The sequence below is a fragment of the Kwoniella dendrophila genome, chromosome 3, assembly GCF_036810415.1.
Source record: "Kwoniella dendrophila CBS 6074 chromosome 3, complete sequence".
NCBI lineage: Eukaryota > Fungi > Basidiomycota > Tremellomycetes > Tremellales > Cryptococcaceae > Kwoniella > Kwoniella dendrophila.
In genome coordinates, this window is record NC_089478.1 from 910245 (window position 1) to 934710 (window position 24466).

Consider the following 24466-nt stretch of genomic DNA (forward strand, 5'->3'; position numbering starts at 1 on the left):
AGTATGCAAGTCAGGTTAGTAGTGCTACCGGAATGGCGTAAAATTTCCAACTCGGTACCTTTTATCCCTTTGATATTATTGTTCTACTTCTCTGCTTCTTCCTCATTACTTAATAGCTTTTTACCGCAGTGTATGGGCAGTTTTGGAGATCACCTATTTACTGTATCTATTTTCTCCTGTATGTAATTGGTTTGCCCAAGATCAGGGAGACCGTAGGCGATTTAGTCATTTTTTTGGATATGTATTTGACCACAATTGTATATTCAGTCGTGGTTGTGAGGCGGGAATAAAGAAGATGGAAAAAGAGAATGAAAACAAACTACGGGTCGATCCCCCTTTTTGGTTGAAAACCTTGAACATGAATAATCACCCTAGCTTATAGTAGAAACTTTAAAAATAAACATCATACATACATCCCAGTTAGCTAATAAACGAATGCATCCGATTTATATCCCTGCTCTTAATATTCCATGATGAGTCAACGATATTAGTGTTTTTCATCTTTGATTTTCTGGGATTCGTATTCTAATTTTAACATTCCAACCATTTCTGTTGGAACACTTAAAACATCTTTTAATCTAAAACATAAAACATTAATCACTCGTCATCTTCTTATCATCAATAATTGCCCTAATCTCTTGATCGATCTTTATTTTTTGCTTCTTTTCCATTGATGGTATAGGTCATCTAATCAACTATCTTGCGGACCAATAATCAGTCGTTTCCATCTCGCTTCGACCCTTTCCTCTTATCAGATATACCACAACAATTGCGTTTCCCTTCTTTACGTCAAATCAACAAACAATCCTTAAACAAAACATCCATATCCTGAACAGTCATCAATCAAGTCTCACCATTATCTAATAAAATTGAAGTAACATAGGTCTTTTGGAATTGTTCAATACACAGGATTTTGTGTTGCAATCTAGCGAGCGACAGGCAAGGTGAGTGCATGGTCGGATATTTTCTTGTTGATAGGTTGATACTCTCCGTATTCTCCTTCTTCTCTGTTGCATCCTTCCTATCCTTCCACCTTACGCTGCCAAAGGACTATATAATCACTTTCTATCTGTGCGCATCATTTGTAATCCCCTATTCCCCTATTCCAGTTCATCTTTCACGACTGTACTGGGATTTCTCATCAATTCCTACTCAAGCTGTCCTCGCATCCTAGCTCTTACCTCATGTTCACATATCTTGCTATGTTGCTTCTCTTTAAAGGAAGAATGACACCACACCGAATGTGGTAGAAACGGGCTTACGGTTTGTGTCAAGGTGTCAAAGCGGGAAAAGTGGGACGGTGTGTTTATTGTTATGATCGGTGGATATCATCTCTCCTAAACCATCCTATCTCTCATTGCATTATGTCACATCTGAATTACTTCCGAGGAAAACTATCGATTGAAGGGAATGCTGATATTCATGATTGCTATTTCAACCTGCTATGGCTTCAATCTCAGACCGAACGACAATTGTACCATATCTCCTCAAATCAGATTTACCACATCTCATTGATCTAGGCTAGCTTTAAAATCGTAGCTCATACAAAAAGTGTACCGTATATGTCTAAAACGGGATCATCAATTCGATAATCAAAGGTCAAGCAAACTAGTCTGTTGGATATCCACGGTATTCATACACGGAATACGACACCGGGATTGTCTGGTTGCTATTGGTTTTACTGTAACATCTGACAAACAATTAGGGAAACTATAGATAGCGCTTCTCCGAAAGAGGTATTCTAAACATCGGTGAGTCCGCTCCGTCCTCATTCGTCATTGAGCAGTATCTAGAGGGGATAGGAATAGTCCCAGCTCGGAATCACCCCTTCGATCGGATCCTGTGTCAACCTTATGTCGTATTTTTCATCTCAAATAGAAGTGCAGAGTAACAGCTAAGAAGAGAGAAAATCGCTGAAGAAGCTGTAAGGGAGCTTCGGTCATTTTCGAGGGGTGAAATGGAGAAGTTTTGCTGGTTTGGTTAATTCCGAAAAGAGAACCTCGATCGCCTTGTATCTTCTCAGGTTATCCCTTAGTGTGCCTTTGATCGTGATCTAAAAGGAAAACTATCATAATGTACCAAAAGTTCGGGAATGACTCTTTCACAACATCATGCTGCACTCCAATGGATGATCAAAGCGTTCCTTGTGTAATCTGCGATTGTCAAGTTACCCAAAGAGTAAAAAAGCTGATCTCATTCCTGTTTACTCAGCATTCCACTTCCACTCAACGTAGTCTACCGCTCCCTAGCAATACCTATACTCCCCGCGAACTGCTGTCATAAGAGAATAGATGAACTATCAACAGTTCAGATGAATTTGCGGTATATCCTTCAACTAGAAAAGGTCTCAAGTCACTCTATAAAACCCCTTTCCTGACCTGAAAGCGACATTATCCATCTTACTTTTTCCATCTAATTAGTCGTCTTAGCAATATCGTATGATACGTGTCCTTTCGATGTCACGTCCAGACTCTATATCACCGCCCTTTCAAGGTGCTCGGATCTCACATAGCCCTACTACACCTGGTCAAAACAAGAAACGGAAAAGAAGTGAACATGTCAAGAAATCGCCACAGCATAGTCATCCTGGAGAGAAAAGAGGCTCTACAAGCCGGTCTCCTATAATATACCTGGAACACGAAGAAGACTACGGAGAAAGCAAATGGCAGAGTGAAGAGTATAGTCGCAAGCCATTGCATGGTTTCAACTCAACTGGAAAGTCAACGGCAGGGGAAGGACGAGAAGGATGGTAAGTGTAATGCTGACTCGTCAGCGTCATTCGATCATTCTGACTTGTTTTATCACAGGACGTATCACTTGGAGGTTATTCAGCAGCCCCAGCGTGCAAGAGCTTGCGGTTTCGGTAATAAGGTGAGTACGCACAGCTTGGCTGAAAAGATATCATCTGACCAAAAGAACAGGATCGAAGACCCTTGTCACCGCCACCTATCATACGTCTATGGATACGGACGGCATCTGGTTTAGTGGTAGATCCAAAGTAAGTAAAATGCTGTCCGGATAAAAACGGAATTGAGCTTACCCAAGACGGCTTCGTTTTAGCACTATCGATCCTCGATTTCTCATCTTGATGGTCGACCTATGGTCGGCTGACCAGCAGCAAGAACGTAATGTTGTCATGCACCCAGTATCAGCCGGAGTTTCAAGGCTTGAGTCGCCTTCTCTCGGTCAGCTTGATCTACCTACTGTGGCTGGACCTTCTTCGAGACCTAGTACAGGTACATCTAGACCCGTGAGCGGTTCAAGTGCCGGTCTCTCATCGTGGTCAGGGGGGTCCTGGAAGCAGCCGAGTAAGTTGGTCGCGGTGTGACTGCTTTGAGTATGCGCTTATCGTTCGGATTCAGATTATCAATCGCCTGCACCCCCTCCTCATATCGCACCATATTCCCATGCATCCCCTAAACCCCATGTACATATAGATCAATCCTCGCCTTCTAGTGCCAATACTCGTCCACCACAATCTGCTTGGACAAGTGCACGACCGCCACCGCCACCTCCTTTCCATCGCACGCAAAGTTATGGAAGTCGACAGTTGGAGCATGATCCTGATCCGCCGAGACCGAAAACAGCTCCATCTCCCCAACATCCTTTACAACAACAACAACGTCAACAGCAATCAATGTCCTCACCTCGTGGTCTGGGACCTCAAAAAGCCACCCTCAACCTCCCACCTCTCGCATCTATCGCCGAAGAACGCCCAGCTCCTGTCACTGGCTTGACCTTGCCGGCTTTCCAAGCTCAGAAGGAGCAACAATTACTGCGACCGACAAGTAGTAGTAGTTCTGCTTGGGGTAGACCAAGAACAGCTCAATCAATGACTGACGCTAGTACAGCTCCTACCGATTATACACTTGGAAGACCTATATCAAGCTCTTCATCTAGTTGGTACGATCCCGTCGAATATGGTCACAGGGAACGACCTTCTTCTTCCTGGTCAGAGATGAGACCTTGGTCGTCAGGTCTAAACCCCAACTCGCGTCCGCAATCTTCTGCTGGACTAGGACTACCGCCTTCGCCACATTCTTCGCAATTCGCATATTCATCGAGATTTCCAGATCAACAATGGCCACCCACGCCTGGTAGTCTCACATCTCCACAACAGGGTCTATATAATCCAAATCAGAATCCTTGGGATATGGAAAGATCGAACTATTTTTCTGGTACTTCTTCTTCTCAACCTGCTGCTCAGTATAGTCGAGTCTTAGTAGGCAAAGTAACAGCAATATGTCATAAATTACAAGATGACGAAGACAAACCTGGTTTATATTTCTTTGCTGCTGATTTAGGTATAAGAACAGAAGGTACATTTACCTTGAGAATGATGATGACTGACATAGCTTCGTAAGTTGTCATCATAATCACTGGCCCGACGTATAAGACACATTTGCTGATGTTCGTTTATGGCATTGATAGTATGATGAAACCAGAAGTTACCTTAGGAGCTAAAGCACCAGTTTTAGCTGAAGCTTTCTCTGAACCATTCACAGTATAGTGAGTCAACCAAGTACTGTAATCTCTATTGAAAATGGCTGATCAATCATTTCTTTCATAGTTCGGCTAAAAGATTCCCTGGTGTTATACCTACAACAAATCTCACTAAAGTGTTCGCATCTCAAGGGGTCAAATTATCAGTTAGAGAGACGAAAAAAGGATCAGGAGGTGGAGATGATGCTGCTGAAGATGATGATGAGGATTAGATGGTCTTTACGAGCGATTCCCATCTATCCCCGTATAATCGATAGCTATTCAACGAATCTAAGTATCATATCTAAGGCTATCAGCTTATCTCACTGCCAATATATTACGTTGTACACATTCATGCAAGTCTTTGCTCTATTTACGATACATAAGTCATAGCAATTATGCATGAAATAATGGATCGAAAGCAATATGTCCAGAGAATGCAACTGAAAATATATAATGCAGATCTATGTGTTGCTAAGATGAGCTTAGCACTACCAAGGATTACTTTCAGCTTCCTTTTCGTCCTGTTGTCTTTTCCGTTCTGTTTCTCTTTGTATCTCATCTTTTTCAATACTACTCAATTTACCGAATCCTAAGCCGCTATTGTTACTATTACTGATATTGGTACCACGACCACTACCGCCCCAACCCTCATTAGCGGCAGCCATGAAAGGATTCATATCTATAAATTCTTTTGGATGTGGTCTAGCAGGTGGAGCTGATCTGACTGGCTTTGGTGTATCCTTCAGTATATCATTAGCCGAAGGCAGATTACTTGATGACGAAGAATTCCAGGCATTCCAAGAGAATACAGGTGATTTGAATAATCCAGATTGCGATGAGGATGATTGTAATGTTATTGAAGAGGGTTTTTCTTCTGTGGGTGTGATGGTGGATGATGAGAATGAAGGTGATGGTGAAGGTATCGAAAGATTAGGTATTTGAGGTTTTTCCCATGAGGGTAGATCGGATAATGATAATCCTCTTGTCATATTCATAGTTGAGGTTATATCACCTTCATCATCATCGTTATCATCATTTTCAGGGAATTTAGGTATACTAGTTGTATTGGCTGATGACCATGTATTACTATTATTCAAAATGTTATTATCATTTATTACTATAGGAGGTGGGGCAGAACCACTCCTTTCAAGGGGCGAACGATTGTTATCGGTCAATGAAATACCTGGAATAGGTTTCGTTGGTTCAGGTTGTTTCAAATTATCAATATCGATATCTTTACCTAAAGCTTCTGAAATAGCTCTAAAATCAAATCCAGCAGTTTTTGAAATTGATTTGACTGCTTCTTCTTCTTCTTTTATAGCTTTTCTGATTTTTTGTTCTTCTTCCTTACGTTCTTCTTCTGTTTTATTGGATGTTGAGGCATGATTGGGACTAGTTGATGAACCTGGAATTTCACCTAAATCAGATTCTTCCCTAGGTGGTAAATCATCATCGTCTTCATATTCATATCCTCCACCAGGTCCTGGTGTGGGTAAAGGTGTTGGATCATTGCTTTTCTCTTTATCTGGATTAGGTGTATTTGAACCTGAACCTGAGTTTCTAGCAGATCTGTTCCCTACGGGGAATATACCCAGAATTTTACGTCTATTCTGTTTGGCTTCTTCCTCTGCTTCATTGACAATTACACGTTCTTGTACACTCATATCGACGTTTGGATCCTGATTCCAAGAAATTGGTTACATGTCAGCAAAGTATAAGCCGTTAGTCTGATCGCGAATGCTGAAGAAGAAGAAGACGCCTACATCGGGTTCATCGAAATACTCCGCCGTTACTGGAAAACCAACTTTAGCCAATAATTGAGGCATACAACTTCTATAACTCATATGGCCAGTAATAATCTCTGTAACATCTACATTTTCTAATCCAGCAACGGTTTCCACAGGTCTTAAACCAGCGACTGTATTTAATCCACCTGATGTAGCTCTGAATAGATAACCTAACATCCAATCATTTGTAGCATACCCATTAACGAATCTTCCGGCAACGACAGATCGGACGTCAAGCCATGTATCTTTGGAAGCTGTCACAGTTGTACCAAATATGAAGACATCTTGTACCAAACCATAAGCTTTGACTCTTGCTAATTCTGTTAAAGCGTAGAATATTGCTCGAGCACCCAGCGAAAATCCTATCAGGGATATCGGTCGAACACCAGCATGTCGATTCAGTATAGTGTCTGCCAATACGAAACCAGCTGCTCGTGCTCGATCCAGAGCATTTGACCAAGGGTTATCAATCAGGTAACCAAGCTTGGTGAGAACTAAAGTCGGATGTATGTCATCAGTACTTCGCCTGAGAACATTTATATACGATAGAAAAGCAATACCCACGAATAGGCCATTGCATAGCACTCATCAAAGCTGTCATTACTGTAGCTGCCAGTACTTGTTGACCCATGGAAGTCAAAATTTCACCAGTAAGAATCTTCATAGCACTGCCCATTTCCTCCATCATTTCCGGTTCCCATAAAATGGAGAATACATCCCCTATTATTGGATCAAGCACAGAGAAAGGTAATCTGACATCATCAAATTTGCTTGCCATGAATCTGTACATATTATTAGCCGTTCGCTCTAGAAGAATGTATATGAAATACAGTCACTCACCCTCCCATAGTGATGTAGCAACTGACCCGCTTGTTATTATGTAGAGGCTTCAGCTGGAATATCCTTACTTCTCTTGTTCTTCTGGCCATACCTCTTGCAGCAATATTTGCACCTGAAAGCACACCACCGGTAGTAATAAGACCTATACCACCTGCACCAGCCAAAAATGTTCCTGTCCCGGTGATACCTACAGTACCTAGTGCTGCACCGAGACCAGCTCCTATCAACGGGGCTGCCAGACCTGCTGATAATCCAATGACTAAGCCCCCACCAACAGCAGCTAAACCCATCAAAGCGTATCTCTTCGTTTTCGCAGCTTTCTTCCTTCCTTCTATTATACCGTCTTGTGCTGTCTTTTCGTGACCTTCTTGAATCTCCAAAGCATCTGTCACCCGATTTTCAAAACGTATTAAATCTAACCATTCAAATCCTAAAGCCGATGATACCTGCTCTAAAAATGCACGGGATCGTGCATCATACACCGAGTCTGCGATAAGAACTAAAAAGAGGTCACATAATACAGTCCAACGTATATCCAGTGTAACTTTTTCATCTGTGTTCGACAAGGATGTCGATACACCAGGTAAAGAAGGCAATGGTGCAGGATTCGTTTCCTCGTCTATTTTCCCTTCCATCTGCATACCGTCATCTGTTTCGTCCCGGTTTACCGTTGGCTCCAACAGTTCTGCAGGTTTCACTTTAGGCGTTTCTTCAGGGTCTGCTCCTAGATCTGCTTCTTCTACTTTTTCTGGTTCTATATCAGCGGAAGAAGATATACTTAGTGATCTTGAGGGTTGTGGTGATTTGGAAGGGGGAGGAGAAAGCATAGAAGCGATATCACCGTCGTCGTCGTCGTAATCGAATGATGGCAGTTTTACAGGTGCAGGGCGATGCTTGGAATCAGAAAGTGGGAGTTTGCTGGCTGAGGTAGAAGAGGATGCAGAGGAGAATGAAAATGGATCGTTTGCATCGGTATCGTCGTCTTCACCGAAAGGATTCGTGGTATTCTTGGGCAAAGGCGATTCCTCTCTAGGTTGATAAGGTGGTGGTGGATTTTCCTCTTCTTCTATCTCTTGCTGAGTTCTTCCGGCTAATCTTTCTGTCTCAAATTCGATATCCCTCTCAGCTTCGTCCTCCTCTGCTTCCGCTATAGCTTTAAGATCTGCTTTTTCCTTTGCTCTAGGGTCGAAATCTGGGTTGTTCACTGTATGTGTGGTCATAAGGGCTGGTACCAAATCAGAGGGATCTACTCCATGTTCTGCTAACGACTCTATCATTCGTTGTTCTGCAAGTAAAGTTGAAGGGGTTAGTCGAAGTGCCATAAATGACAGCAATATCTAAAATTAATTTCAGCAAAGACCTTATCCACTCACCATCTCTTGTCAATTCCATATGCTGATACAACCTAGCCATAATCTTTATCATCCATATATTACCACTTTCTACAACTGGAACATCATTCTTTGATTTACCTTTTAAACCAATTTTACTTTTAGTTGATGAAGGGAATGATTTATGACCTTCCCAACCTCTACTCATATCTTTTAACATTTTTTTAGCTATCAATTGACATAAACCAACATAAGCGATTCTTTGACCTTCTGTTAATAAATTTTTAGTTGCTTGCATTTGACTTAATGGTGTCATTGCTTTATCCTCATCAAATAAGTATTTTGTTCTCATGGCGACTTCTTCAGATTCTTCATCTTCATTTAATCTTAATCTTGTATAATCAGATTCATCTTCCATTACTTTTTCTCTCCACGAATCACCAGAATATCCATAAGTATCTTCATCTAACTCTAAATGTGATCCTGTTGCATTACCAGTAGTATTGTTATTGCCTGATGGATTTAATGTAGAGCCAGAAGATGAAGATGAAGATGGATCCAATCGTACTGGTGCTTGATAATGATATCTCTTAACATCTTCTTCATCTAATCCAAATGGGTTAGAGTCACTACGGACCACCGGCATGTCTGATTAAGTGGATAAAAAGGTTAGATGAGTATATTCCGGAATTCCTCGCGACAACCAGGTAAAATCACACGATAACGAGTGCAGGAATCTATGGACGTTATCACTCACCCTGCCACCCGTCATCATCATCTAGATCCGGCCAGCTATTCGAGTTGGAGTGTACAGCAGGTTGAGAGACAGACCGTCTGGGTGAAGGGATCATATCGTTTCAATCATCAAAGCGGTGATATCAGTCTCTAAATTGATCTGGATATCGTTTTGGGTATCGTTTGCTTGTGCTCAGCGTGTTTGGATGATGTATTTATGTTGTAACTTAATAGCAGAAACCTTTCCAGCTGTCTAGCAGTACAGCTTCAAGTATGTGCTTTCGTTATGACTTGATTACAATAATGAATGAATGAGAGAAAATAGAAAGATTGATTATGAACCGCGCATTTACCTATTTGCACGTACAAAAGTAACAACACTTCGGTCCGTACCTGACGGTCTCATACCAATTCATCCAGTTAAGATGCTTGATTATCGTTATCATCTCTGAGCTGATCGTAATCTTCCTTCATCAAACACCCACCTTCGTCTGTTCACGAGAACATGCACGACAAGTCAGCAAGTGAGGGTATCTGGCTGTAAGCTATATATTTGACTACGTTTGCTTTGTTACCATCTACGGCCATAGAAGGTATAAAGCATCGCCTCTCGTCTGCTCGGCGCAATTAAGTTACCTATCGCTCGGTTAGTACCAAGGTGGGGGACCACTTGGGAATCCCGGGTGCTGTAGTTTTTGTTTTTTTCTGGTATTCGCTTCTTTGCTCTTGCAGATGATTGTTTGGTTCAGGGAGCAATCTAATAGGAGATATGTAGTGTCTTGACAATCGACCTTGCTAGCAGGACTGCCATTTGTGATTAGTGTGACATGTCCATCGCTGCTACTAGTGTTTGTGTATAACATGCCATGTAGATGTATTAGTACAGGTGTATATCATCGGATGTCATATTTGGCAATGAATAGCGCATTATTATACATGATTGGATAAATACCCATTTTCGTTTAACCAAAGATATTATACCTTGAAGTCCTCCTATATATGTGATTTGCGAAAGACCCGGGATGTGTGTAAAAAAGGGAGTAACCATAAAACCGTATATATGCTTTTAGACTATATTACAAGATGAATGTAAAACAACAGATTTAATTATAATAATAATTCAAGTAAGTTGAAAGTTTCAATAATATTGATAGATGAATTAAGACGCTAAACCTGCACAAGGTACAGCTAAACACAAGACAATCCAAATGGAAGCTACTAAACTACCAACAATTAAAATATCTCTTTTTATATCAGAATAAACTTTTTTGATTCTTGGATCTTCAACTAATTTTTCTGGTCCGAAAACTTTTGGTTTTTTCTCTTCCATACCTCCTCCTCTGCCTTTACCTTTTTTGGTCACGTTTCTTTTCGATAACGTCTTTGAATTACCAATAGATCTGGTCGCTGTAGTAGACGATGAGGTTGCAGATGAAGTTGGATCAATGTAGTTTTCGTTTTCATCTTCATTAGGATTATAATTCTGATTGGTTTTTCTTAATTTCAACAAAATATTCGTAATCTCCTTATTTGCCCTTTGACTAGCTAATGAATGTAATCTAGATTTCGTTCTAACTAACGGTGCTCCACCGGCACTGAGAGTATTCGAAGTATTCGACGAATTGACATTAAGATTTGGATTATTTGATAAAGCAAAATTTATTGAACCTCTTGATGAAGATGAAGATGGTAAAATAGTTTCATTGATATCATTAGCTGCAAAAGGTGAAATTTCTCTCATTTGTCTTGAATCAAATGATATTCTGGGTGGTTGTGGTGACATATCGTCCGAAATTGGAAAGGCTTCAGATGCATTAGGAACCTTCACTGTTGATCTTCTGATTTCCATTCGTTTCTTTTCGATGTCACTTAAGCCTAGTCCTACTGCCAAACTTTTTTCTTGGTTATTTTCTAATACAGGTAAAGCAACTGTGATTGAATCAGATTTCGATAATGCAGGTGAACCAGAACTATGAATTTCTTTCATCGAGTTATCATCATCGCACTCAATAGAAGGTATACTTGCTACACCACCTAAATCAGCTAAAGGTCTAACTTCTTCAGGTAAAGTAATGTTGATTTCTTCTCTGTGGATTGAAGATACAGGTTGACTTAAAAACGATTCCTCTCTCAATTCCATATCATCATGCCTTCTTGAATTATCACTTTCCACCAACGTTTCTTCATCATCTAAATCATCCATTTCCCAAGGTCTAACTTGTCGATGTGATCTCCCCCAGACTTGAGAACAGAATCCTCGCCAAGCGGAATAGAATTGCATAGCACCGAAAGAAGCGAAAATCATAGAAAATAATCTCCAAGCTCGAAGGCCGAATGGATGAGCGGGTAAAAGTAGCGTGAGCAAGAGGTAGATCACACAGCCGAAACCAAAGTCAGCAGCTCCGACCATATACCTATGAACAGCAGATTAGCTTGTGGATCTTTATAACTGGCCAGTAAAAGCTTACCAGAACACCTGCTTGGGTCGATTAATATTACTCCTAGCGTGCTGCAGGAAATGCGGTAAACTTTGGTATTCCACGACATGGTATATTTCCTCGTATAGTGGTAAGAACTATTTGACATATGGTAAATATATCATTCTCGCTGGAGTATTGCTACACTACTCACTACTTCAGGCGCTGTACTCCTTGCCAAACAGATTTTAGTGTATTCTCTCAACTCATCGCTTATCGATAATTCCCTACTTCCACCTTTTTTCAGAAACGTTGCGAACGCTCTTTGGGCTTCTTCTCTCATAGGTTGTTGTGATGGTTCCGTAAAGACTGTTCCTGTAGGGGGCAGAGGAGGATGTGAGGTTTGATGTAATATTGATCGTAATGGATTAGTCTCATTTGGATGTGAAGCTGACGATGGACGTCTTGAACCTAACAAGGAATGCGTTATGGATAAAAGTCGACTTGCACGTCTATTTGCTGGACCTCTTTGATCTGGACAATAACATGTTGATCCAGTGACTGGACAATTCTGTAAATGGGCATTATCCGATTTGAATGGACTGATTTTTGATGAACCACTTATACTCCTACTTCTAAAAGGTTCACTGAATACGACAGGAGCTTCTGACTCTGGTTTTGTAACTGGAACAACTGACGAACCAGGTTTATCTAAATATCCATATGGATTATACCTATCACCTAATCTCGTACTTGGTATCGGTATGGTTTCTTTAACATTCTGTTCTAATTTTTCAAACCTATCTTTATAGCTTCTGTACCACAATATAAATAATAGATTTTCCGTTGTATATTCTTTGTTGGCTACGAAAGACGCAAAGTCTATAAACGATATAGGTGGACATGTGTCACCATTGAGTATATTCGATAATTTGAGCTCTTCCAATACAGGTGCGGTTGATGAAGATGCAAAACGGGCTAGAGGTGTAGACGTTGAAGAGAGAACCGTATGAACAGAAGATGCCTTCCTAGCTGACTTGCTTGCTTTGGCTGGTGTGGATTCACTCATTGTGACAGAGTGTATATAGTGGTGGTTATCGCTTCATATGTGTCGTGTTTATATGGTAATATTGCAATTTGACAAGGTGTTTTCTAAATTATCAATCTTAACCAGGAGTAGGGAACAGGAAAGACAAGAGTCTCTAAGAGTGATTGATTTTCCCCAAATTTAGATTTCAACCGCCAAGATTTCGTTGTTAATTTTGTTGAGCAGACTAACGCGATTGATGATATTCAGTGCAAAGCAATCCGGCCGATGCATGGGCAATTCTAAAGGATGAGCGAGTATATTTTGGAGATGCTGAAGTATTAGTGGTGTTCCCCTTTATCGTCGACAATCTATGTAAAATTCCCAGGTATAACCGTCGAAAGAGGTCGAAGCCAATCAAGTGCCTAACACGCCGCCTTTGAACCTCGTTTCGCTTGACTTGATAGCTTTATCTATTCTGGCGGTATGTTGCGGGGTTGTAGAGCAACGATACTATCCCAAGGATGTTAAACGTGTGGTAATGTAAATGAGGAAGATCGTGGGTACGATGATATCAAATTTGAATGCCAGGCGTAGAAGACATGTAGGGGTTTGAAAGAATGGCGCCAGCGGTGAATAATTGTGAGGAGATGTTTCGGAAAATGTTGTCGCGAGATAATTATTGTTGAATGTAGTGATTCCTCTGCAGATTATGATCGGCGTATGCTTACAAATTTGTTGATATTGATCAAAATCGAGGTGGGGTGGAACTGGTGTGTGAGTGAACGATCTAGGTGTACTTTTTGATTATTGTGGGTATACTATGAATGGTCACCTGATGTACCTAAACGAGTTGTTGTATTTTCTGACCGGTATTTGGTGAGAGTTGATAATCCTTGTCCAGCAGATTGTTATCAAGGTCGAGGTGAATGTATGTTCACTAAATGGTGATATAGGTATCTTTGGATGATGTACTGTATAAGCTCAATGAGCATGTGTCGATATCGATTTGGGAGATCAATTGTTACACTACGAGTACTAGTAATATGTTTATAATTGAAGGTACAAAAATGAGATGATGGTTAAACAATATGATCTGAGACTTTTTCTGGGAATGGTTAATCTATTACCCTTGATACATTTAGCTTTTGTCTCTTCTTTTCCCTGTACAGTACTTTTATTTTTTTTGGGATATATGGAGGAGCCGAGATGTACTGTAAAATATGGGTTGTAACTGATGGTTAACACGGAGTTTTAAGTTTTATTGCATTATGCAATGAGGCTTTTTAACAAAATGTAACCTCAATTGTTAACCACTACAACTGTACTACAGTATAATTTGGTTTTTATTGGTTAATCCCCTGTAGGAAAGATTACCTGACAAGACAGCTGCATATACAGAGCTTTTTCCCTTTTTCGATACAGACACATATTCTGTAGAGCATGAAGACATTAACAGGTAAAATAAAGCTCTGATCTTTCCCTACATTGTTATTGTTCTTGCCGCCCAAAACGAATGAACCCAGCTTTATTTACGTACTGTAAAAGCAAGTTATAGTTAAAATCCACTAATAAAGAGAAGTACATATTCTGCTGGTCTTCGCCTTCTTGGGATGGGAGACATTCTTGCCAAAAGGGCGATGATGATTTTTAATTAAAATTCTGAGAAAGAAGGAAAGAGGTCTAGGGAAGAGCGAGATGATTTTCAGGAACAGGGTAAAAAGAAAAACAGAAACAGAAACAACCGCAGATCTATACCTTACTTACCTCTTCAAGGGAGAGCGCAACAAGTGATCGGTACTATGTTTTTAAGCCTTCTGTAACATATCCCTTTTGGGAAGTTTTGTCATTGATCCAACCAACCAGAATCATCGTTAACGTATGTAAAAGTAGTGGCCAAGTTTTAAAACCTAATTGATCTTCACGATTTTTATTATCATGCAAGGAAGCTATCAAAGCTGGTGCACACATGAGCATATACGTATGTGTTCTTTACATGCCGAAGTCGAACTATACGCTGCTAGTAGTAGCTAGACTAAAAATCTATCAAGCATGTCACTGTTATTCATGTAAAACACTCAGTAGGTACGAGACATATTCTGTTGACATTTGACTGTTCCTTCGTAATAGAATACTACTTTAGTCTCATGCAATTTTCGGTTGTTAGCCGACACGACCGGTTTTGACATGATATGAAGTCCTAATCGATCAAGACTTGTTGGAAGGTAGAAACAGGATTCAACAACCTCACAAACGCTGATATGGCTTACATTATTCATTTCCCCACCTGTACCCCCACTTTTAATTTGGCGGAAAGCGACCACTTTGTGGCGTATTTAAGTTTATCGATTCCACAGATCTTTTTTTCCCTACTCCTAATATCGGTCGATTATCCAAGATATGTACGTTTGTATTCACCATTCGGACTTAACCTCTCCGGAGGATCAACATGTTATTCTGCGACTGCACGATACGCGAAGCTCGACTGTTACCGTCTACAACCCGAACACAAAGATGTGCTTTGATGAGAGCATTTGCTTGATTGAAAATAATAAGGCGGACGCTATTGATTTGATACAAAATCTGCGATACTATGTTAGGGAAGGCCTGAGCTGATCAATCCTGCTTAGGCAAAAAGCTTTGCAATTTGCTCGTCGTGAGCGAGCCTTCCAATACCGTCTTGTATTCTAGTACGGCTGAGATGATCATACAGCAACTGACCGATTCTGGCTATACCCTGCCATCTTGTGTATCGGTGCATGTGCGCACATACAACACTTGAATTGGCATGCGATTGTTATTGCTTAAGGAGGAGACCGTTACGTAATATGGCAGGTTCGGTTGCATCGCGTCGGGGCTACGTCACATCAAGGACAGATGTCCCAAAAGATAGATTCAGATATTTCCTTCATTCTATGTGAGGTGTTGAGGTGTTGACAACCCGTTTTAGCCAGCTGCATGCCTCATCCTACCCAGCTTGAACACAGAGTTCCAAGAAGATGAGTCTACCTAATCATCCACCAGATCATCCTGATCGTACATTGAAGGTACTTTCTTTCAATGTCTGGTGAGCAATTCCCGTTTGGTTTTCGTTTTTTTTTCTTCGCTGCAGAGAATTAAGCTGATCAAGTGTATTACCATAATTAGGGGGTTAGCTATAATATCAAAAGATCGATTGATTAGAATAAAAGCTATAGCAGAACATTTGGCATCTTCGAATTATGATATAGTCTGCTTACAAGAACTATGGGTGTATAAGGACTTTGAAATTGTTAGAGAAGCTGTAAGGAGGAATTTACCATTCTCAAGATTCTTTCATACGTAAGTTTTTCAATGAACCTTTGATCAATGAATGCTGGAAACTATCTCACGGAAGCTAATAAAAACAATAGAGGTGCACTAGGATCAGGTTTAGCTATATTCACACGATTCCCACTCATTTCAGCTCAGGCTTTACCGTATTCTTTATCTGGTTCACCAGCACAAGCTTTCGCAGGTGATTTCTTTGTTAAAAAAGCAGCTGCCAATATAGTCATTATACATCCAATTTTGGGTGAAATAGAGATATGGAATACACATGTAAGTGATTTATCAAATGCTATGAAAACAATGATAATACTGACCACTATTGACTTGCCCTGAATATCAACAGATGCATGCTGCGGGTGAACATCCACCTGATACTAGACAAGCACACAGAATAGCTCAATCATGGCAACTCGCAAATGCTATCAAAAATGGTGCTGCAAAAGGGCGATATATACTGGCTGTGAGTTGATTCTCTTACTCAACCCCGTTAATGATATTATCTGGAAGGTATAGCTGATCAAAGACATAACAGATGGGAGACTTTAACTCTCAACCCTGGTCAATACCGATAGGGATGCTAAAGCATCATGCAAATTTGACTGATTCCTTTGCATCTGTAACGTATACAGCGAATTCGGATTTAACACCTCTACCTGCTGAAGAAGCAATCAGAAAATATGGAATGACATGTGATTCAACTTTAAATACATATTCGGCTGGAAAACCAATACCATCAAATGTTTTGGAACAAGGTGGTAAGAGATTAGATTACATATTCTACAGACAACCTGCTATAGCAAGAAGAAGGCCTTTAGTCTGGGGTTATAGAGATGATGAACAATACAGTGGTGGAAATGGGAATGGAAATGGGAACAGTAGTGAGGTTGAATTAGGTGATTTTACAGGAAAATCAGGTCATATGGAAATTGGAAAACCAATCAATGAATCAATCTCGAAAGCACCAAAATTGAAATGCGTTTCATCGCAAGTCGTCTTAACTGGATTAGTACCAAATCAATCCTTCTCCTACTCTGATCATTTCGCCCTGTTCTCAACTTTCCAAATCGAAAGTCCGCCTTCATCAAACTCATCCCATAAGTTTGATCAATCAACATCTTCATCGACTAGCTCACAGAAACAATCCACAACAGCAGATAATAATTCTTTTACACCTTTAGTACCGTTAATTTCTGAACCAGAACAGATAAATCCTACCACTACCACATTTGCTTCTCCTACTTCACCTCAATCACCTAATCTTCCTTATAGCCCAAAAACAACATCTTCACCACGTACATCAGTATCGTCAACAACAGACCTGCATGCTAAATCAACAACAGTCAGATCTGCGTTACATACTCTTAGATTATACACATATATATCTAAGAAGACATCCAAATTTCATTTGAAGATATGTTTGACGTCTTTAATAGCTTTAGTTGCTTTGACTATAGGCTCAGCTTGGCAACCAAAATCATGGATACAGCCTATTTTCACTTTAATAGGTGGTTTATTAGGTGCTGCAACGGCTACTTTCTTATATACAGGTTTCGTTTGGGGTAGATGGGAAGAAGGTTTGTTAACTGAAGTAACAGAGGAAATGGAATTAGAGCTTAGAGTAGCAGAGATGGAAGAGAAAATCAATGCTTAGTATCGTTTCTTTTACTCGTTTATTTGCATTGCTAGACTTTATCTGGTGGTAAATTGCTGTTATACCCCGTATATATACATAAACTCTATAATGAAAGATTACAAGATGAATGCCACAACATACTACAGTAGACCTTCAATTTCCCACGGTCGTTGCAAGTGATGCGTTATGTCATGCATTGTTATTGCCGAGATAATCAAGAGGCGAGGACGAATGAAAACAAGGTTGATTTACGGCAATGCAACGTTCAAAATCCTTTCAACTTTTTTTCCACCTTTTCATAAAGGACAGTCAACTTTGGTAGTATCCTCTAACCGTCAATATCTCACTCAGCTGCTATCATTGTACGACACGATTCATAGCAGTCATACTCTGAATATACGGAATAAACCCTAAATTTCAAAAATTCGGCTCCACCTATTCAAGCACAAGCTTTACGTTCCTTCACCATGTCAATGTTACCAGTAATACCTAGAGCATGTAGAGCTTCTTCATCTAGACTTCCTCACATTCATCCTCAATTTACCCGAATACCATCCACTGTATCTCTAGTGATAAATCGTAAATTATCACTACTTCCTCCAAAATCACCATCATCAGTTCCATTCTTCTTACCTCACTTTGGACTTGGTGGAGGTAAACATCAAGCTCATTTACCTGATTATGCTAGTGGTGGAAAAGGAAAAGGAAAAGGAAAAGGTAAAGAACCTCAAAATAACTTTGAAGAAGAGGTAGATGATAGAGAATGGGATATCAGAGTTGGTAAGTTAACAGATTTTCATTACCGACTTTAATCTTAGCTAGATAGCTATCCCTATCATATAAGTCGAGTCTTGTAACTCGTCAATGCTGACACAGGCTTGATTTTTTTTTCTTCAACGAATAGCACGAGCAATGATACATCTCAGAGAAACTTTGCCATTATTTTTTGAACCACAAATGAATTCTGCAGAAATGTTTCCACATGATATATTCAGTAAACACGTTGTACTGAAATTACCTGCTCCGCTGCCTCTCAAAGTGAGTGCTTAGGTTTTAATGACAGTGAAAATGAATATTGTGAGGAAGCTGACCGTGATTACTTGCCGTATTAGATATCATCTCTTTCCGGATACTCTATGGCTTGTTCTCTGGCGAAAAGTGGGATGCATGGTAAGTCATAAGAGTTCAAGGAATATGGATTTTAGTATTTCTGCTTCCATGATCACAAAATATTTATACTTCCATCGGTCTCCATCCTCATAACCTATATATCATTCTCCTGATAGTCCGAATTATTTTGACGTATTATATCTTCTCTCAGCTCTACATACGGACCTTCGAACCGATTTAGAACGAATGTCATTCTCTCCTACACCCTCACAGTTAGCTCAATCAGATACCAGATCAGCCCTTATATTCGTCAAGAAACCCATACCTTCGCACCGTCAAAAGCAAATCAGAGTACAAGTAGCTGTTTATGGTACACCCAGACTACCCCCTCATAAGGTGAGTCCTTCAAAGTCTTTTATCAGTTGTTGCATTTCCTGATGACCAATTTAACAAATTTGGTGTAGGAAGCGAAATGGTACACTTCATCTGTTTACACTTTCTCACCATATTCCGGATTAATAACCTCGCATGAAGTTGAAACTATTAGACCGTTACCGGGAGAAGGAGTAGCTGAATGGTTAATGTCTAGATTGTTAGGATGGACATCGAGACAAAGTATAAACGAGGGTGCAGTACCTTGTCCTAGAACTGTGGCTTTACCCGTAACCTCTGAAATGGAGAGGTTCAAGAGGCGTCATAGTTCAGGTGGTCAGAAATAGATTAGAACCTTGAGAAAGGGACTTGTTAGCCACTGATATACTGAACGAGTACGACTCTTCGTAACTTAGCCTAGTGGCGGTATTATTCGATCTCTTTATAGTAATATTTGACATTCCTTTGTTTGTAGGAGCGTGAGCACCACTTGTTTTGATTCAGGTGACTATCTGATCGGTCAGATCAATGTTGACAGTTTTGTCTCGTTTGTATATACACATAACATGCATTTATCCCGTTATATATTGCAGGGATTTGGTAGTACATACACTTCCTGTTAAATTATACTTTGATTTGAGGATTAATTTTATATTCACATTATACGTCATACATTTTAAATCCCAAACCGTTTCAGGGATAGTGAGTGATGAACGTTCAATCCCCTTAATATCGATTCCAAAAGTTTCAAAGGGGAGAAATTGGGAATCTTAAGGCTAAAAACTTGTTTTTGTTGCCCTTAAAAGAGAGCTGGAACCCCGCTGGAACGTCTAGAAAGATTTTTGGTTTTTAGCTGTGGAACGTGCCTTATTCGTTTTGAGAGGCGGGGGGGTTTCGGTGAGGGTCGGATTCCTCAAACGTCAAAATGCTGACTAAGCAAATAATTATTAATATCTTATTTATATTGTACTACAAGTCAACGTAAGATGCAAAATATACTATACTAACATCTTTGGATTAAGATTACCTGTCTAAACCCCTCCTCTTCATCCAGGACAAAATGATCTCTCCTTTTTGGCCCTATCTTGACAGATGCAGGCAGGCAAGTGACAGATTCCAGGATCTAAGGTTCTCTGGAATCACCGGTGTGTAGTCACACTAACTGTATAAAGCAAAACCTTCGGTTTGGTTTACTTGATTAAGCAATATCCCTGAGCAGAGATTCCTTTTGATTTCGAACACCTGGTATCGGACGACAAGTTATGCAGTACCTCCAGACTACTTGTATGTACATCGTTCAACTCCATTTGAGTGAAAGAGGCGAATTCTTTCCAGTTAAACGTTTTACTCTTACATGCAAGCAAAGTTAAGAAGGGGAATTTTTTACTTTTTACAAGAGACCTTGTTTATCCGGTTAACTATTTTTTTCCATTTTTCGCGTTCATTCACTTCCTGGTTTTTTTCTCTGTGGTTTTTCTGTTTCTTCACGAAGTCAGTTTTGTTTTCATATCATCATTTGAATCACTCTTTTTATTTTCTAGCGATGTATTACCAACAATAACAATAGTAGTCAGAAATCGCCATTGTTCAAACTTTCCATTAAAAGTATCAATTCAAAAATAGTTGGAGATATTCAAGTCCAATAAATAGGAAAGAAAACAGAAAAAAAGACAACGCAAGACAACAGCGTCATCATCATATATATTCATCAACAATTGTTTGATCCAGTCTGGAAATACCATATAGAGCAGTGATTTCAAGCAAACACAGTATACTTTGAATCAGCATAAATATTACTTTCACATTATCGATACATAATATCACTATCGTCATTTATATAAAGATTGAATAGCGGAACTTTCAGAATCCCGAATATCATTTGGTTTTTAGTTGGCTGAAGACTGAAGGGATGCCGCCGCAAAAAGATAGAGAAGACTTGGAGGTACGTTATCTTACTTTATCGTTCATCATGTTAAGACTTCTATAATCATTAGTTACTCTCTGTTCATATTAACGCCTCCTCTATTCTTCCTTCATCCCGAACTTGTGTAATCGCGCAATAATCATCTTGCATTTTGTATATAACCGATGTCGGATTTAAACATGGATAGCTGATCTTTCATTATTTCCTTTGCTAAATCTCAATAATCACCCATGACATCCACATTCATCTCAATCTACCGGACATATCCCCCATGTCTTCAATATATTCTCATGGCATTACAACCAATTGAAACGGATAGATGGAAGATAGCGGAGGTGAAGAATACGGTCATTTTCATGATGATGCTTTTGGTGAAGGCGGCAAAGGCTCGTCGTAAGTTTGATACATCAATCGCTTCGTAGTTACCGTGATCACTTCTCTCAATCTGATCTTGCATCAGCTGCTGATTGAGTGATATTTTTTTGTTTCATGCTCACAGCTCAAGCCAAGTGAGAAAAGCTCAAAATAGGATAGCACAAAGAGAGTTCAGGTTACGAAAACAGGTTAGTCGGAATCATTGAGCAACGTCATCACCTGAGTAAGAGACTGATGATTTATCCTGTTTATATAGCAATATGTAAGTACAGTATCTCATATATGTATATTACATCTCCTTCTCGGGTTGGATATAATACTGATTGTAGCATTCAGATACGGGACTTAGAAGCTAGAGTTGAGGTTCTTTCAGGTGACAAGGAAGAAAGGATAGAACTCATGACTCTGCTAGTTAGAAATTTATTAAAAGAAAACAAGGAATTACGAGGGATGGTCAAGTCCATGGCGGGCTTTGTTGGTGAAGGTAAGTTATATCTTGAAATCTTAATTTGGTTCGGTGTAAGAAATAGCGATTGATACCTTATCATCTTGACAGGCCTCGGATCATGCCTACCCCGTCTTGGATTATCGGCAGATGGCCTAGATGCCATTCTGAACCGATCAGATACAGATACAGCCTATGAAGCATTTGTTAATCTCAAAGCATCAAAAGGACAAACGCTCGCTAATCCAGGAATAAAAGTTGGTGATGTACGACGACGTGCTAGTTCCATGAAACGAAAACGAGATGCCACTGGTGATGAAGAACGATCTACTGAGAAAGGTAAAAACCGAGCAGGAAGTGAAACTTTAGGTTTATCGAAATCTGCAAGTGGAAGTGGGACACCAATAAATACAGAATCAACTTCTTTACCTCCACAATTTTATAATTTTCAACCTGGTGAAGGTGAAGATTATCATTATCTTTTCCCAGATCTAGATACTTTATTAGCTGAAGGTGGTCCGGGTCCTTTCGGAAGATCATCTCCATTACCTACAAGTACAAATACAAATACAAATCAGCAGTCATCAGGATCAGGAACTTCATCCCATTTAAAAGATTTACCCAATTTATCTCAACAGCAACCTCCATTTGGACCGCCGCCTGAACATGGTGAAAGATATGATCCTAGATCGTTCCCTAGTGGAAGTGGATTGCAATCTAATGGCTCTCAACTTGGATATGCACATCATATAGTGCCAAGTGAATTAGGCGGTACTGGAACACCTAAGGCTACACAGCATAGTAATATACCTTTAATGACTGGAAATATGTCAGGTTATTATGGAGTAACAAATTCACCTACAGCTATAGGAGCGGGAGGAGGAGGAGGAGATCAAGGTGGATTTGGATTGACTTTACCTCTACCTCCATCTTCATCGATAAATTATCCTAATAGTGGTCCAGGAACGAGTAGTTCTAGTAATTCAACTAATATTACAGGTAGAAGTGCTGAAAATCCAATAAGTAGCTTATCTGGACCTAGACCTGTATTAAATGGAATTACATCACAAGGAAATTATGCAAGAGGTCACCCATCTATCTTAACAAATGATGCAAATTCAACAGATTTAGAAAGACAACAATCTTTAAGAGAAGCTGTAGCTACAATGACAAATTCAGATAATCCTTTAGAAGGTCCAGGTGTAACTGCTGCTGAACTTGCTGAAAGAAGAAGACAACAAGATGAATTAATGAGAATTATCGAAGAAGGTGATCCAGCTGATAGGAAAATGGAAACGATGCAGGTAAGTTGCTTGTTTATTGATATGCATTATTTGGATACCAAACTGACTTCATCCTGTTAAATTGTGTATAGTTGATAACGTATCACCTAAACAAGTAAGTCGTATTTGACTGCATATCTGACTGCGGGACGCTCATTGACCAAGTGTTATATAATCAGTTTCCGAGCGAACCACGACTATCATCTCCCGCCTTCACTTCGTCCAACAGTAGTACAGCGCACGATACCGCATGAACACGCCATAGATGGAATTATATTCCCTTCAATACGAGATAGAATGATTCTGCTAAGGGGTGAGTGATGACTCATAAAACGGACGAATGCTTTCGTCAATGTTTAGTGCTAATGGGTTAATTTTTCTGTAATATAGGAAGATACGATTTAGTCGAAGTTTTCCATGCTATGTTGACAGAAGTGAGTCTTTTTTATTGCACATTGCGGCCTTGTTGAAAGATACAACTAACATATGCCGATATCTAGTTCGAATTACATGGCGATGATGTACTTGATCATACCAATTACGAGATATCTGAAAAGTTTATTGATGATTATAGGTAAGTGCTCTATTTATCACTTGAGAATTTTTTGATGACCGTAATCAATACGAATATAATCGTTACATGCTGACTTGACTAATAAATCTTTGCTTTTGTTCTTAAAGTATATTGATTGATGATATAGTAATTAGCATATCAAACAAATGGAGATCACAAAGAGGCTTACCATTATTGAAAATGCCAGAAAAAGATTTTACAGGTAATTTTGGTGGTGGACATAGAATACATGATGATCATTCTAGTAACTTCCGTCATGGTCAAGGTCAAGGTCAAGGTCAGAGTTAGAATTGTAATCAAAACTGAAATCAAAATTAGACAGGGGTAGAATTTGCAGGAGAACAAAAAAATTGGAGAAATAAAATCGTTTCTGCAAATTTTGCAATTGTTTTTTTGTCGTTGTTTTTTTTTGGGGTTTTCTCCCTATTTCTGTGACAATCATTGATATACCTTTAAGGAAGAATAGGTTATAAATTCCGAGAAAGGGAAAACTATCATCATTGTACATATTTCAAAACATATTCTTTCGGTTTTCTATTTGTTTTTTTTTTTAATTCATTTTATTTCCTCTGATATTATCTCATATTGTATTATTGTCTTTCAATCACGAGAAGTCGAAGAGAAATATTTAGACATATGATTATTGGCTCGAGAACATAGATTCAAATACTCGTTTCAATTGTCATATTCGATAGTGTATCAATATTTGTACTAAAAACATGTATATCAGTCAATATGCGGATTAGTCCCACTTACAATTCTATATAAAGAGGTTGTTTCAAAGAGGTTGTTTCAATGAAGCATAAAAGAGATACGTTT

The 24466-nt window shown here is 39.5% G+C and overlaps 6 protein-coding genes across 6 annotated transcripts; 4 read left to right on the plus strand and 2 right to left on the minus strand.

Moving 5' to 3' along the window:
- Positions 1-2456: 2456 nt before the first annotated feature.
- L201_002645 (uncharacterized protein) lies at positions 2457-4715 on the plus strand (the record flags this gene model as incomplete). Its single annotated transcript, XM_066218419.1, has 7 exons — positions 2457-2749; positions 2808-2871; positions 2922-2998; positions 3061-3308; positions 3363-4359; positions 4432-4509; positions 4571-4715. 7 exons carry the CDS (start codon positions 2457-2459, stop codon positions 4713-4715), a joined length of 1902 nt encoding a protein of 633 aa, XP_066074516.1.
- Positions 4716-4973: 258 nt separating this feature from the next.
- Positions 4974-9294, minus strand: L201_002646 (uncharacterized protein; the record flags this gene model as incomplete). The annotated part of the gene is made up of 6 exons (XM_066218420.1): positions 4974-6164; positions 6249-6766; positions 6837-7054; positions 7113-8397; positions 8486-9091; positions 9201-9294. The coding sequence occupies 6 exons, from the start codon at positions 9292-9294 to the stop codon at positions 4974-4976; spliced, it is 3912 nt and encodes a 1303-aa protein (XP_066074517.1).
- A 1043-nt stretch (positions 9295-10337) lies between these two features.
- On the minus strand, positions 10338-12664 carry L201_002647 (uncharacterized protein; the record flags this gene model as incomplete). The annotated part of the gene is made up of 3 exons (XM_066218421.1): positions 10338-11592; positions 11647-11753; positions 11810-12664. The coding sequence occupies 3 exons, from the start codon at positions 12662-12664 to the stop codon at positions 10338-10340; spliced, it is 2217 nt and encodes a 738-aa protein (XP_066074518.1).
- A 2957-nt stretch (positions 12665-15621) lies between these two features.
- L201_002648 (uncharacterized protein) lies at positions 15622-17582 on the plus strand (the record flags this gene model as incomplete). The annotated part of the gene is made up of 5 exons (XM_066218422.1): positions 15622-15689; positions 15770-15943; positions 16015-16201; positions 16275-16391; positions 16464-17582. The coding sequence occupies 5 exons, from the start codon at positions 15622-15624 to the stop codon at positions 17580-17582; spliced, it is 1665 nt and encodes a 554-aa protein (XP_066074519.1).
- A 449-nt stretch (positions 17583-18031) lies between these two features.
- On the plus strand, positions 18032-19393 carry L201_002649 (uncharacterized protein; the record flags this gene model as incomplete). Its single annotated transcript, XM_066218423.1, has 5 exons — positions 18032-18344; positions 18469-18602; positions 18677-18734; positions 18886-19070; positions 19139-19393. The coding sequence occupies 5 exons, from the start codon at positions 18032-18034 to the stop codon at positions 19391-19393; spliced, it is 945 nt and encodes a 314-aa protein (XP_066074520.1).
- A 1896-nt stretch (positions 19394-21289) lies between these two features.
- On the plus strand, positions 21290-23935 carry L201_002650 (uncharacterized protein; the record flags this gene model as incomplete). The annotated part of the gene is made up of 10 exons (XM_066218424.1): positions 21290-21363; positions 21470-21533; positions 21602-21607; positions 21682-21829; positions 21902-23094; positions 23166-23188; positions 23253-23386; positions 23464-23507; positions 23574-23647; positions 23755-23935. 10 exons carry the CDS (start codon positions 21290-21292, stop codon positions 23933-23935), a joined length of 1941 nt encoding a protein of 646 aa, XP_066074521.1.
- Positions 23936-24466: the final 531 nt, after the last annotated feature.